General features: G+C 52.6%; 1 protein-coding gene across 7 annotated transcripts in view; it reads left to right on the plus strand.

Moving 5' to 3' along the window:
• SPIRE2 (spire type actin nucleation factor 2) overlaps window positions 1-13,310 on the plus strand; it is a 36,710-nt gene that overhangs the window by 18,489 nt on the left and 4,911 nt on the right. For 6 of the 7 annotated variants that reach the window (XM_042919447.1, XM_042919453.1, XM_042919450.1 and 3 more), the window contains exons 4-12: window positions 2,664-2,744; window positions 2,871-3,035; window positions 3,772-3,858; window positions 4,100-4,223; window positions 4,311-4,480; window positions 5,091-5,280; window positions 6,912-7,033; window positions 10,194-10,328; window positions 10,458-10,525. In XM_042919447.1, coding sequence (XP_042775381.1) covers window positions 2,664-2,744; window positions 2,871-3,035; window positions 3,772-3,858; window positions 4,100-4,223; window positions 4,311-4,480; window positions 5,091-5,280; window positions 6,912-7,033; window positions 10,194-10,328; window positions 10,458-10,525 — 1,142 coding nt within the window. Of the gene's footprint in view, window positions 1-2,663; window positions 2,745-2,870; window positions 3,036-3,771; window positions 3,859-4,099; window positions 4,224-4,310; window positions 4,481-5,090; window positions 5,281-6,911; window positions 7,034-10,193; window positions 10,329-10,457; window positions 10,526-10,895; window positions 11,210-13,310 lie in introns of those variants that run through there. The other variant, XM_042919452.1, reaches the window with a different exon arrangement.

The following is a 13,310-nucleotide window of genomic DNA, read 5'->3' on the forward strand; positions in this document are numbered from 1 at the left end:
GGAAGGGGCTGAGGCTCAGAGACATTAAGGAACCTGCTCCCAGCCTCTGGCCCCGGGCCCTTCTTCCCGTTGCCTCCTCATGTTTATATCTTCCCATGGGGCTGGCTGTCCTCCCCTGTGCTGGTTTCTTCTGGAAACGGGTGCTAACTGGCACCGCTTCCTGTAGCTCAGTGCACACAGGTGTTTGGAGTTTGGGGGAGGTAGGAAATTCAGTGACAGTTGCCTTTTACAGATAAGCAAACAGAGGCTCTGAAAGGTGTCCCCTTGTCCCAAGCCAGAGCTAGTACAGGCAGAGCTGGGGTCTCCCCAGGCCTGTTCTGTCTCTTCGTGGTCTCAGAATCAGTAGCTGACAGTCTTTCTTCAACTTTCCAGCTTTCCCCTTGGTGGGACCTGACCTGTTTCCTCGAAGCAGGGGCTTGGCACAGGGACTCCTGCCTCCCATCAGCAGTCACGAATGAGAAAATGCAGACTTTGTAGAGGTCAGGGCAATGGCAGAAGCTTTTTGAAATTGACTGATGTTGGTCCCTGGTTCCACCCTGACCAACTTCCCCGAAGCTCTGAGCTCTGGGCCTGAGTAGGTTCTCAGGATTGTTCTGATTGATGGGGCCTGGGACCCAGCCTGGGACAAGTCAGAGATGTGCTTGCACCACTGGGCCCTTATCTGCAGCCCAGCTGATGGCCCAAGGGTGGGTAGTTCCTCTGCCCACTCCCCATCTCCCCTCCCCACTCCTCCTTGGCATCTTGGAGATGTTCTTCTTCTTTTTTTTTTTTTAGGTTTATTTATTTTTGACAGAGGGAGCATGAGTTAGGGAGGGGCAGAGAGAGAGGGAGACACAGAATCTGAAATAGGCTCCAGGCTCTGAGCTGTCAGCACAGAGCCTGACGCGGGGCTCGAGCCCATGAACCATGAGATCGTGACCTGAGCCTAAGTCGGAGGCTTAACCGACTGAGCCACCCAGGCGCCCCTTGGAGATGTTCTTCTAATGCACCAATTAGTGGATGGGTCTTTTTTTTTTTTTTTTTAACGTTTGCTTATTTTTGAGAGAGAGGGAGAAAGAGTGCGAGTGGGGGAGGAGCAGAAAAAGAGGGAGACACAGAATCCGAAGCGGCTCCAGGCTCTGAGCTGTCAGCACAGAGCCCGATGTGGAGCTCAAACCCACAAACTAAGAGATCACGACCGAGCTGAAGTCGGACACTTAACCGACTGAGCCACCCAGGCACCCCCGGATGGGTCTTAATGCTTTTGTCTTTCTTGCTCTGAAGTCACCTGCTCTGTTGCTAAGATCAATTCCTTATGCAGACAATAGAAGCTCTTTCTTTAGCAGGAGCAAACATCTCTAGACTTCCAAGTAATTGACCCAGGAGATGTCCAGGGAGTTGGTAGTGACGGGGAGTGAGAGGAGGGTCTGTCGGTGGGACACATCTGGGCTGGCATTTTAGGAAGAAACAGCCTGTGCAGGGACAGGGGTAGAAACTACAGCAGGGATGAGAGTCCCACCCTTCATGCCCTTCGCCACAGGGACTGCCACATCACGCACAGGTCTATTTTTAGAATTACACACCTTGTGCCGCTCTGAGACTTGGCAGCATTTTCTAGAGCGTCCCAAAGCAGTTTAGCAAGTAGCTTGCGGTGAAAGCCAGGGTAACCGGTTCTGTCTTAGTTGGGGGGATGGGGTGGGAGCTGTGTGCTAAAGGTTAGATGCTTCTCTAGGGTAGGAGAGTTGGTGAGGACAGAGGCTCCAGCTGCTGCCAAGATCCAGGGCAATGAAGGCAGTGAATGTAGCAGCTTCCCAAATTTTCAGCACAGAACAGTTACCCGACAACCCTTGATGTCCTTCTTTGGCCCTCACGATGGCAGCATTTCCCCCACGTCATTAAATACGTACCCATGTCTGTTTCCCAGGACTTGCTGAGTAACTCACCCTCTTACCCTTATACCCATCCATCCACCCATTCAGCTGTCCGTCCACACACCCACTCATCTATCCAGCCATCCATTCATTCTTTCAACCGTTGTTTAAGACTTAGCGTCCATCACGCTGTGCTAGGAGCAGGAATACTAAGGTGCGAAAAAACCAGAAACATAAACAAGGTTCTGGCCTTCTGGAGCCAATGGTACAGACAGCAATCAAAGAAACAGATAAATGTAAAACTCCAGCTGAGATCACGTGTCGAGAAGAAGCGACCATGGGTGTTCTAAGAGGGTGGGTGCGTATGTGCCCTGGGAGCTGGATCTGAAGGAAGACAGGGAACTCTTCACAGATGGGGGAGAACAGGGCTTTCCCCTGCATCCGCCATCTCTGGAGGACCCAATGCCTCGCTGGGCTGTGTGGATCAGGTGAGAGAAGGGTGCAGGTTCTTTTGCAAACCAGAAAGTTCTATGTGGGTGCCAGGCGAGTGTTCCACTCTCACCCTTGCCCTTGCCCAGGAGAAGCTGCTGGAGACAGCTGATGGGATACCAAGTGTCCCATGTGGTTCCAAAGCCAATGGCTTGGTTTCTCTAGATCCTTCTGAGCCCAAAGCCTTGGCCAGAATGCCCGCTTGTCCCTTTTCCAGCTGGTGGAATAGTAGTGCATTGGGAAGGAAGTGTCCCCAGACGGACAGACCAGCAGGGGCCCGTATCCCCACGGCTACCGTTCTTTTACCTTCTCTTGGACACGCAGATGCTGCAGAAGCTTCGGGACGATGAACTGCAGGTAGAGAAGCCTCTGGCGGAGCTTGACAACCTGGGACACACAGACTGGGTAAGATATGGCTCCGCTCCGGACCCGGAGCACTGGGCTCAGCCCCCACACCCCCGGGTCTGTGCCTGGAGGGCCGGGGCAGCCCTGCTGGAGCTAAGGGCCGTTTTCGTCTTCTCGGGGGCCCAGGCCCGGCTGTGGGTCCAGCTCATGCGGGAGCTCCGCCATGGAGTGAAGCTTAAGAAGGTGCAGGAGCGAGAGTTCAACCCCTTGCCCACCGAGTTCCAGCTCACCCCCTTCGAGATGTTGATGCAGGACATCCGCGCCAGGAACTATAAGCTGCGCAAGGTCATGGTGAGCTGGTGGGGGAGGGGCCTGCCAGCGGCCTTCTGCCCGCTTGTGGCTACTGAGCCGGGTGTTTAAGTGTGCACAGGCGGACGTGGCCCTTATTCCCATAACTCACTGGACACGGCGTGACGTCAGGGACACAGTGTGACAAGGGCAGGGAGGGAGAGGGGATGCATGGAGGGTTCCAGAGGACCAGCGGCAGGAGTTGAGACCGCGAGTTGCCCCATTTTATGTTTACACGGCTCTTGCCTTGTGCTGGCTGCGCTCGACAAATTAAAAAACTTTTTTTAACGTTTATTATTTACTTTCGAGCGAGAGAGAGAGAGCAGGGGAGGGGCAGAAAGAGAGGCAGACGCAGAATCCGAAGCAGGCTCCGGGCTCCGAGCTGTCAGCACAGAGCCTGACGCGGGGCTTGAACCCACGAACCATGAGATCGTGACCCGAGCCGAAGTCAGACGCTTAGCTGACTGAGCCTCCCAGGCACCCCTCACTTGACAAATTCTAAATGTGCCAGTTATTTCATTCTTTTGGCGACCCTGTCTGGGGTGTCACGGGCCTTCGTTTCCACGTGAAGAATGGAACGCGGTGGTGCCACTGCTGCCCTTACGCCTGCCACGCAGCCCCTGAGGGGAGGGCTGGCGTGAGGCCCTGGCCCTGCTCAGGGCTGAGAGCCCTCCCACGGCCCCAGCCCATGTGCGTATCAAGCCCTTAGCCTTGGTCTTCTCCCCATCCTCCCCAACAGGTCGACGGAGATATCCCTCCCAGGGTGAAGAAGGATGCCCATGAACTCATCCTGGACTTCATCCGCTCCCGGCCTCCGCTGAAACAGGTACCAGCTGTGCGTGGCCTCCACTCTTGGCCTCCCCTCCCCCAGGGCAGACTGGAGTCTCCACTGAGGGAGGCGCTGGCAGGCTGGTCCCGAGACGGACCTGCCCCAAGGGCACATAGGGCACCTTCCCGTCTGCCCCCTGCTAGCCGGCTACTGATAGGCGTGGCCGTATCACAGGGTTCCTCCCCGCTCCATTGTGTCCGTGCCACCCCCTTCCCTCATGGAGCCATACTCCCTCCAGGTCTCAGAGAGAAGGCTTCGCCCCTTACCCCAAAAGCAGAGGACCCTGCATGAGAAGATCCTGGAGGAGATCAAGCAGGAGCGGAGGCTGCGCCCGGTGGGGGCCGAGCGCTGGCGTGGCCGGGGTGAGCATGGGATACCTCCCCCGCCTCCCCCCTCCCCACTCCCCCCCCTCACTGTCCTGTCCTGCCCTACCTCCCTGCCTCCCCCAGGGTTTGGCTCTCTGCCCTGCATCCTCAATGCCTGTTCTGGGGACACCAAGTCCCCTTCCTGCATCAACCTGTCTGTCATGGACGCCGGGAACAACACCCAACGCCCACGGCCCCGGGTCCTGCTCAAGGCGCCCACCTTGGCTGAGATGGAGGAGATGAACACATCTGAGGTCAGAGCCCACAGGGTCCTGGAAAGAGGCCAGGGAGGAGGAGGAGGAGGGCAAGCGAGAAGGGCTGAGGGCAGCACTCTTCTCTGGAGCTGCCGTCCTGCTGTGGGGCTGGGTCTGTCCCGAGAGCAAACATGGTGGGACTTGGGAACACTTCCCCATCTTGGTGGCTCAGACGGGTGACTGGAACGGTGGCCTCGGGCCACCTATTCCCATAGCGCAAAAGGGGCTGGAATGGGCGTGTTTCATCATCTTGGGGCTGGGAAGCTGAGCAGCCCCCTGGCTGATGTGAAAAGCCAGTGTGTCTCATTGTGGCCCTCTGTCATCCCCTCACTGCCCGCTGAGCTCAGGGAGACCTAGGGCAGTAGCTCTCTTGGTGGGCCGCACCTGACACCAGACCTGTCACCTTCAGGACTTTCCACAGGCCTCAGCGGAGGGGTTGGTTTTCGAGGTACTTGCCTTCCACTATGCTAGAGGGTAGTCAGGCTGGGCAGTGAGTAGAGGATGACCCCATGGCCTCAGTGGGTCCAGCAGCACCCCCTGTGTCCTATGCCTCAGTCCAGGGACAGGCAGGAGGCGCTGGTGGTCAGGGCTGGGTCTGGTGTGTCCACAGGAGGAAGAGTCTCCGTGTGGGGAGGTGACACTGAAGCGGGACCGCTCTTTCTCGGAGCATGACCTGGTCCAGCTCCGGAGCGAAGTGGCCTCTGGCCTGCAGCCAGGCACTCAGCCCCAAGGAGGGTTGGAATCATCCCGGCCCCGCACGGGCAGCATGCACGCCTGGAGGCCAAGCACCCAGGAGCAGGGCAAGTGGTGGCTCTCACCCCCTTCTCCCTTGACTCTATTCTGTGGGCACCATGTCCTGGCCTGGTCCCATTGTCTTCCTGAGGAGGCAGCATCCAGAGGGTATAGGGAGGTCATACCTGCAAGAAGGGTGTTTAAAGTTCAAGCCCAGACTTACCTCATTGCCTCAGGCAGGCATCCCCCACTTTTTTGACTTGAAAACTTTCTTATTAAATTAGTAATCCACATTTATTATAAATAACACTTCTTAAAAAACTTTAAAACATTCGCATGACTCTAGTACTCAGGGATCATTACTAGTAATATATTGGTATATGAAAAGAAAATTGGACGGATGGAGGATGGATGGATGGATGGATGGATAGATGGATGGATGGATGGTAGAAGGATAGGTGGATGGATGGATGATAGGTAGATACTTGGATGGATGGACGGATGGTAGAAAGATGGATGGATGGGTGGATGGAAGAAGGATGGATAGATGGTTGGTAGAAGGATAGGTGGATGGATGGATGGATGATAGGTAGATACTTGGATGGATGGGTGTTTGGTAGAAGGATAGGTGGATGGATGTTGGGTGGATATATGGATGGATAGATGGTAGAAGGATAGATGGATGGATGGATGGATGGATGGATGGATGATGGGTAGATGAATAGAGAGATGATAGATGGGTGGGTAGATGAATGACAGGGATAATGGACAATGATGGATGATGGGTCAATGATGGATGGATAGATGGATGACAGAAGATGGATAGGTGGATTATGGATGGATTATGGGTGGATTGATGGATGGTGGATGGATGGATGATGGATGATGATGGGTGGATGGATGGATGGATGGATAGACAAATAGCTAGGTGGACAGATAGATGATTGACAGATCCTTCTAGTCTTTTTTTTTTCTGATCAGTGAAAACTTGTCTGCAGTGAACCAGATGGGTCGTGCCACACACACCACTCTAGAACCTGACTTGTCACCTTGTTTCCCTGCTCAGCACAGAGGACAGAAAAATCCTACTGGCCACACAGGGTCAGTTCGTCCCACTGTTGTAGGGCTGTGCTCCACAACGTGCTGACGGGACATGGGGTTATCTTCCCCCATCCACTGTTTCCTACTATACGTGGCCAGGCCACCCTTTCTGCTCTCAGCGTTATCTTGAGCCACCCTGTTCTCTTGCCAGCCTCAAGGTGGTCCAGCTTGGTAGCTGATGCACTTTCTGGAGTGAAGAGGTCCAGGCCAGGCCAATTCCATACTTCACTGTCCTTGTCCCCCCACAAGTGTCCTGAAGACTCAGAGCTGCCTCTCAGGTCCTGCTCCACCCCTCTCTGCATGAAGTGCAGTGAGTGGCACTAGTGACGTCTTCCTGCATGACTGCTGCCATCTGCCTTCACTTTTGGCGGCCATGCGGCTCCTGATGTTGGCTCGTTCACCGGGATAAGATATGGGGCCCCTGCAGGTGTCCCTTGAGCCTGCCACACTGACTTGCTCTCTACATGACCTTCTCCTTGATTACTGCCCCCATGGCCCCCTACTGCTTGACCAGCCGTCTCCATCACCCCCTGGGCACAGCCCTCCCACACAGTGTCTGCCTGGTTGTCCTGACAGGGCTCCTGTGCTCTTACTCTAGGTTCCTTCCCTGTAAGTGTCCAGGTCCAGCCTGACCCTAGCTCTCTACCACACAGTGACCTGGGCTCAGCAGAGGACCGGCCGGAGGCTTCTGCAGCCCCAGACACCAATCATCTGTGGCTGGTGAGTGATGGAGGCATTGTTGTCCAGGGTGCTGGGTGGGGGCGCCTCTTGGGCCCTTATCCTCACCTCTCCCCTGGACAGGGCCCAGCAGCGGTGGGGCAGTTCCTTCCGTGGGTGTGGCTAGGTCTGCTCCAGAACCACCAAATCTGAGGTTGGTCTTTGCTGCCCCCTTCTGGGACTTCTGGGAACTGCAGCCCCAAGGCCAAAGAAAGGACCTTGCTAAGGAGACTGGGGACATCTGAAGTTCTTAGTTGCCTGTGGGGGTTAGGACAGATGGGAGACTGGAGCTCTGTGCCCGAAGGCAGCGAGATGTGACAGCATCTTATAGGGTCATGATTCTGGCACTACGCTGCTTACTCTCTGCATCTGGGCTTTCTCAGCGTTGGGTTTTATCTGACTTGTAACTGGGAGGAGCTAACACCTGCTGGTATTTTGAGTCCCGCCCCCCATCCTTGGACCTGAGCCTTGGCGTATGCTTTCATCAGAGGGATGACAGGTGAAGTGCCTGGTGAGCACAGGGCATCCGGATGTCAACAATGTCGTTACCATCATTTCCTTGAAGTTTTGTCAAGAGGCTTACATGAGAACACACGTTAAAATTGCCTTGAAAAGTGCCCTAAAATTATAAGGTAGTGTTACCACTGATACTCCCCAACCAAGTTCTGTATCATCTACTGCTGCATTAAAAATTACCCCAAAACTTAAAACTGTAAACGACAAACACGTATTATCTCACAGAGCTTCTGAGGGTTAGAAATCCAGAAGTGGCTCGGCTGGGCGGCCTGGTTCAGGGCCTCCCCGCAGGGGGCACTTGGAAGGTGGCTTCTCCTGTGGCTGTTGCCGGCAGGCCGAGCTTCCCCTGCACGTGGACCTCTTCACAGGGCTCTCGGGTGTCCTCACAGCATGGTGGCTGGCTTCCCCCAGAGCTGGTGGTCTGAGAAACAGCAAGGCAGAAGCCAGTGTCTTTACGACCAAGTCTCAGAAGTGACTCATTGTTATCTCCGGCTTTCTCTGTCCATTAGAAGTGAGTCGCTAAGTACATCCTCAGGGGAGGGGGATTAAGGCCCGCTTTTCTTTATTTTTTTGTGGGAGGAACAAGGACCAGGTTTTTTACTTGCTCGTTTCTTGCATTGGAAGCATCCCTTGACGACCTGCTTGGCCTGAGACTCTTTGCCGTAGTCCTTAACCACCACACAACTACAACCAACCACCGTACGGGGCTTTTCCTGTCACTTTTACAGAGGCCGACCCGCTCCCCTCGCTTCTTGTCGTCATCACCAGTAATTAGGTTGAGTTCCTCAGAGCCCACTTGCTGGGCCGCCATGGGTGAGGGCGGTCTTCACCCCCTCTTGTAAAGCGGCGATGCCTCCCTCGGCCGTGGCGGTGGGTACGGGTGGGGCTGAATCGTGATGCACTCAAGCCCCTGCTTCACTCAGGGCGGCAGGGAAAGAGGAAGGCCACTTCTTGAAGGGAAGTCAAGGAACTGGGGGACACGTATGTATTCCTTTAATTAAGTATTCAGGGTGGGGAGGCCCATTTTAAAATGGCAAGTCCCATAAGTGTATTTTTTTTAAGTTTATTTCTTTATTCTGAGAGAGAGAGAGAGAGAGAGAGAGATCACAAGCAGGGAGGGGCAGAGAGAGAGGGAGAGAGAATCCCAAGCAGGCTCCACGTCGTCAGCATGGAGCCTGACACGGAGCTTGAATCCACGGACCGTGAGATCATGACCTGAGCCGAAACCAAGAGTCGGACATTTAACTAACTGAGCCACCAAGGCACCCCCCATAAGTGAACTCTTTTTTTATTTTTTAACGTTTATTCATTTTTGAGAGACAGAGAGAGACAGAGCATGAGCGGGGAAGGGGCAGAGAGAGGGAGACACAGAATCTGAAACAGGCTCCAGGCTCTGAGCCGTCAGCACAGAGCCCGATGCGGGGCTCGAACCCACGGACTGTGAGATCATGACCTGAGCTGAAGTCGGATGCTCAACCGACTGAGCCACCCAGGTGCTCCACTCTTACTTTTTTAAATGTTTATTTATTTTTGAGAGAGAGAGAGTACATGAAGGAGGGGCAGAGAGAGAGAGAGAGAGAGAGAGAGAGAGAGAGACAGAGGATCCAAAGCGGGCTCCCTGCTGACAACAGAGCCTGACGCGGGGCTCAAACCCATGAACCATGAGATCATGGCCTGAGCCAAAGTCGGACGCTTAATTGACTGAGCCTCCCAGGCACCCCCTTAAGTGTCTTCTTGGCACAGATGTCAGGAGTGCTTTCTGAGACGTCTGGCTGTCAGACCTCATGTAACCTCCACACCCATCTCTGCCCTGAACACGTACTCATGGCCAATCTGATGAGCAACCTGCTGGTCTCCGCTCCCAACAGGAGCAACCCTAAATAGGATAATCCACCAGCAATGTGAAAGAAACAAACCACGCATCCCAACCCCCATCTCTGTGGCCCCCTCGTGGGGGGCCACCCCTCATGATGCCTCATCTCCGTAGCTAATAATTTGGGGTGCCAGGCGTGGCGCTAAGGACTTTGTGTGTTATCTCAATGAAGCTGGAAGACACCCCACTTTATAGGAGAGGAGCTGAGCAACCCCTCCGGAGGGTGGGCAGAATGAGGCACAGTCACTGCGGTGGCCCAAAGGGGTAGGTGGCTGTGGCAGGCGGGACACGTACCACCTACAGATGGGCACGCTTGGTGGTGAGCACCGAGTCAGGCAGCATGCAGGAGGCGCCTAGGGCCTTCAGCCGCCAGGGGAGAGAGAGCTCTGTGGTGAAGGGCTTCAGAAGGAGAGGAGGTGGGCCTGGGGCCTCTGGATGGTTGCGACCGGTGGTGGTGTGTGTTTGCAGGTGGGGAACGAGGTGGGAGGCAGATGTTTCTGGTCTGGAGAGCACCGTGAACAGAGGCGGGGATGCTAGAGGGATGTGGTCATCAGCAGGCTGGGTGCGGGCCGGGTGACAGGAGTAGCGTGTGTGGGTCCCGGCAGTAGATGAGGTGAAGGCTGGGGTGTTTTAGGAAGTTGCTAGGTTTGGGTAGACTGAGGCCAGGAAGATTCCAGAGTCCTCAGAGAAGAGAGACCCTTATGGACAGACTCCTGAAAGGCCTCGTCCCTCAAGGCCTGAGGAGCACTGACCCATTGACCCTTTTATCCCCAGGAGTTCAGCCACCCCGCGGAGAGCCTTGCTCTGACCGTGGAGGAAGTGATGGATGTGCGCCGTGTGCTGGTCAAGGCTGAGATGGAGAAGTTCCTGCAGAACAAGGAGCTCGTCAGCAGTCTCAGGAAGGGGAAGGTGAGGTGGCCCGGACCCAGCTGCTCCCTCAGCAGGCAGGAGCCCTGGGTTGAGGGCGGGCCAGGCAGCCTGGACCCTGGATTGCTCCCTCACCACGCAGGACTAACTCATCTGGTCCTTTGCTTACAGATTTGTTGCTGTTGCCGAGCCAAGTTCCCGCTGTTCTCCTGGCCACCCACCTGTCTCTTTTGCAAGAGGTAAGCCTGTGTAAGCACCTTGGCTGTGAGTAACACGGGAGGAGCAGTAAGGTTTCTAAGCCAGCACTGTCCGGTAGAATTTCCTGTGATTGTGGGGATGTTTCTTCATGCACTGTGGCTAGTGCAACTACAGAACGTTAATTTCTCATTTTTAAGTTCATGTTAATAGCTAAGGGGCTTCCCTTTTCAGCCAAGGTAGGGTAACAGGCATCAGAACAGGCACCTTCCACCTGAAACAACCAAAAATACCCATAAAAAGTAAAAAACCCAAAGAACAGGAAACAACGGTTTTCAAGATATTGACTATCGGGCAACAGCAGGAAGGAGACAGGTGAGCCCAAGGATGGCCTCAATTGCCTGGAGTTTCTAGGTCACAGCCCAGAGGCCACTCAGCTCCTTGACTGGAGGCAGTAAAGCCGAGAAGCCAGAGGGACCAAGGCAGCCAGAGGTCTTAGTGCAGATTTCCAGCCGGGGGAGAGCTGTCCCCAGGGCAAGCCTCGGGCCTGCAGGAGATTGTCCTGGAGTGTTCAGTAGGGGACCAATCAGCACATACAAGGAAAGGAAGCTCCTGAAGGCTGGGAAAGAATCATCCTGAAGCAGGTACTGGCAGACTCCGGCCCCCAGGCCAAATCTGGCCTACTACTTGCCTTGTGAATAAAGTTTTATTGGAACAAAGCCACACCCATTTGTTTATTATTCATTTAGCCATATCCAAAATGTTTGCTCTGTGACCCTTTACAGAAAAAGTGTACTGACCCTGTGCTAAAGCTTTCAAGGAACAGTACTAGGAATAGTGTGTGTTCCCACCAGCCATGGTGGAAATGTTGTAATTCACGAACCATTGAAGGTCTTGTTCCACTAGTGGGCAATAAGTGCCCCCAGACTGAGCATTGTTCCAGACCTAAAAGTTCATAAAAGCAAGACTTGGAAATAGTTTGGAAAGGACCAAACTATTCCTAACTATCTTATCCAGCACTCAGCAAGAGAAAATGTCTAGCATCCAATCAAAGATTATCAGGCATGTCAAGAAGCAAGAAAATACGACCCATGATAAAAAAATCAGTCAAAATCGCCCAGAACTGGGGCACCTGGGTGGCTCAGTTGGTTGAGCATCCGACTCTTGATTTCAGCTCAGGTTGTGATCTCACAGTTTATGGGATCCAGCCCTGCACTGGGCTCCGTGCTGAGTGTGGAGCTTGGTTGGGATTCTCTCTCTCCCCCGCTGCCCCTCCCTTCCTTGCTCACATGCACGTATATGCTCACTCTCTCACTATTTAAAAAAAAAAGAAAGAAAGAAAAGAAAAAAGAAAGACTCCCGGAACTGACACAGACATTCGAATTAGCAGTTCTGAAGTTCTAAACTATTTCATATGTTCAAAAAGTTAGAGGCATGAAAGATAAAAAGACACAAAGTTCTAGACCTGGAACTAGAATGTTTGGATGAATGTTTGGAATTACACTGGATTGAACATCCAGAAGAATGTGCAGAAGAAAACATTAGTGAACTCAAAGACCAAGCAATAGAAACCACCTAAAATGAAAACACTGAGAGAAAATGTTATTTTTTTTTTAGAATGTTTAAAAAGTTTTACTTATTTAAGTAATCTCTACACCCAACGTGGGGCTCAAACTCACGACCTCAAGATCAAGAGTCCCATCCTTTAACGACTGAGCCAGCCAGGCGCTCCAGAGAAAAAATAACTTAAAAAGTGAAAATGGTCTCAGTGACCTGTGGGTTAATGTTAAGCCTAATATAGATGTAATTAAAGTCCCCAAAGAAAAGGGGGGGGGGGGGACATAAAAAGTATTTGAAGAAATAATAGCTTAAAAAGTTTTCCAAATTTGATGAAAAATATAAACTTACAAGAAACTTAATCCCAAGCATGAGAAACATGAATAAAATCATACCAAGCCATATATTAATCAAATTGATCAAAACCAGTAATAAAGAGAATTTCTTAAAATCAGCCAGCAAATAAAGACTTCTCACTGAGATAACGTGAGCAAGAGGAGAGTAAACCAGCGTTTCTGATGGACTGAAAAACTGTCAATCTAAAACCCTAAACCAAGAAAGAGTATGCTTCAAAGATAAACACAAGGGACACCTGGGTGGCTCAGGTGGTTGTCTGACTCTTCATTTTAGCTCAGGTCGTGAGATGGAACCCAGCACACTCAGCCTGGAGCCTGTTTGAGATTCTCTCTCCCTCTCCCTCTCTCTGCAGCACACAAGTGCGCTCTCTCTCTCTCTCTCTTTCTCAAATAAAACAGGGACACCTGGGTGACTCAGTCGATTGGGTATCTGATTTCAGCTCAGGTCATGATCTCGCGGTTCCTGGGTTCGAGCCCTGGGTCAGGCTCTGTGCTGATGGCTCAGAGCCTGGAGCCTGCTTCCGATTCTGTGTCTCCCTCTCTTTGCCCCTCACCTGCTCATGCTCTGTCTCTGTCTCAAAAATAAGTAAACTTAAAAAAAAAATAATAAAACAAACGAACAAGCAAAAACAAAGACACAAATAAAAACATATCCAGAAATACAAAAACCAAAAGAATTCTTTACCAGTAGACCCACACTACAATTTTCAACAAGGTCCTTCACATAGAAGGAAAATGATAGCAAATGGAAAGAGCGGGAGAGCACCAGAAACAGCAAGTACGAAGATGACATAGAAGAGTATTTTGTTATAACTTTTTACAAGGTAAATCAATATCTAGCACCCAACAGGGTGAAATTCAGTGCTTGGTATCCAATCGATGATTACCAGGCATGCCAAAAAATTAACAGCAAGGT

The sequence above is a fragment of the Panthera leo genome, chromosome E2, assembly GCF_018350215.1.
Source record: "Panthera leo isolate Ple1 chromosome E2, P.leo_Ple1_pat1.1, whole genome shotgun sequence".
Taxonomy (NCBI): Eukaryota; Metazoa; Chordata; class Mammalia; order Carnivora; family Felidae; genus Panthera; species Panthera leo.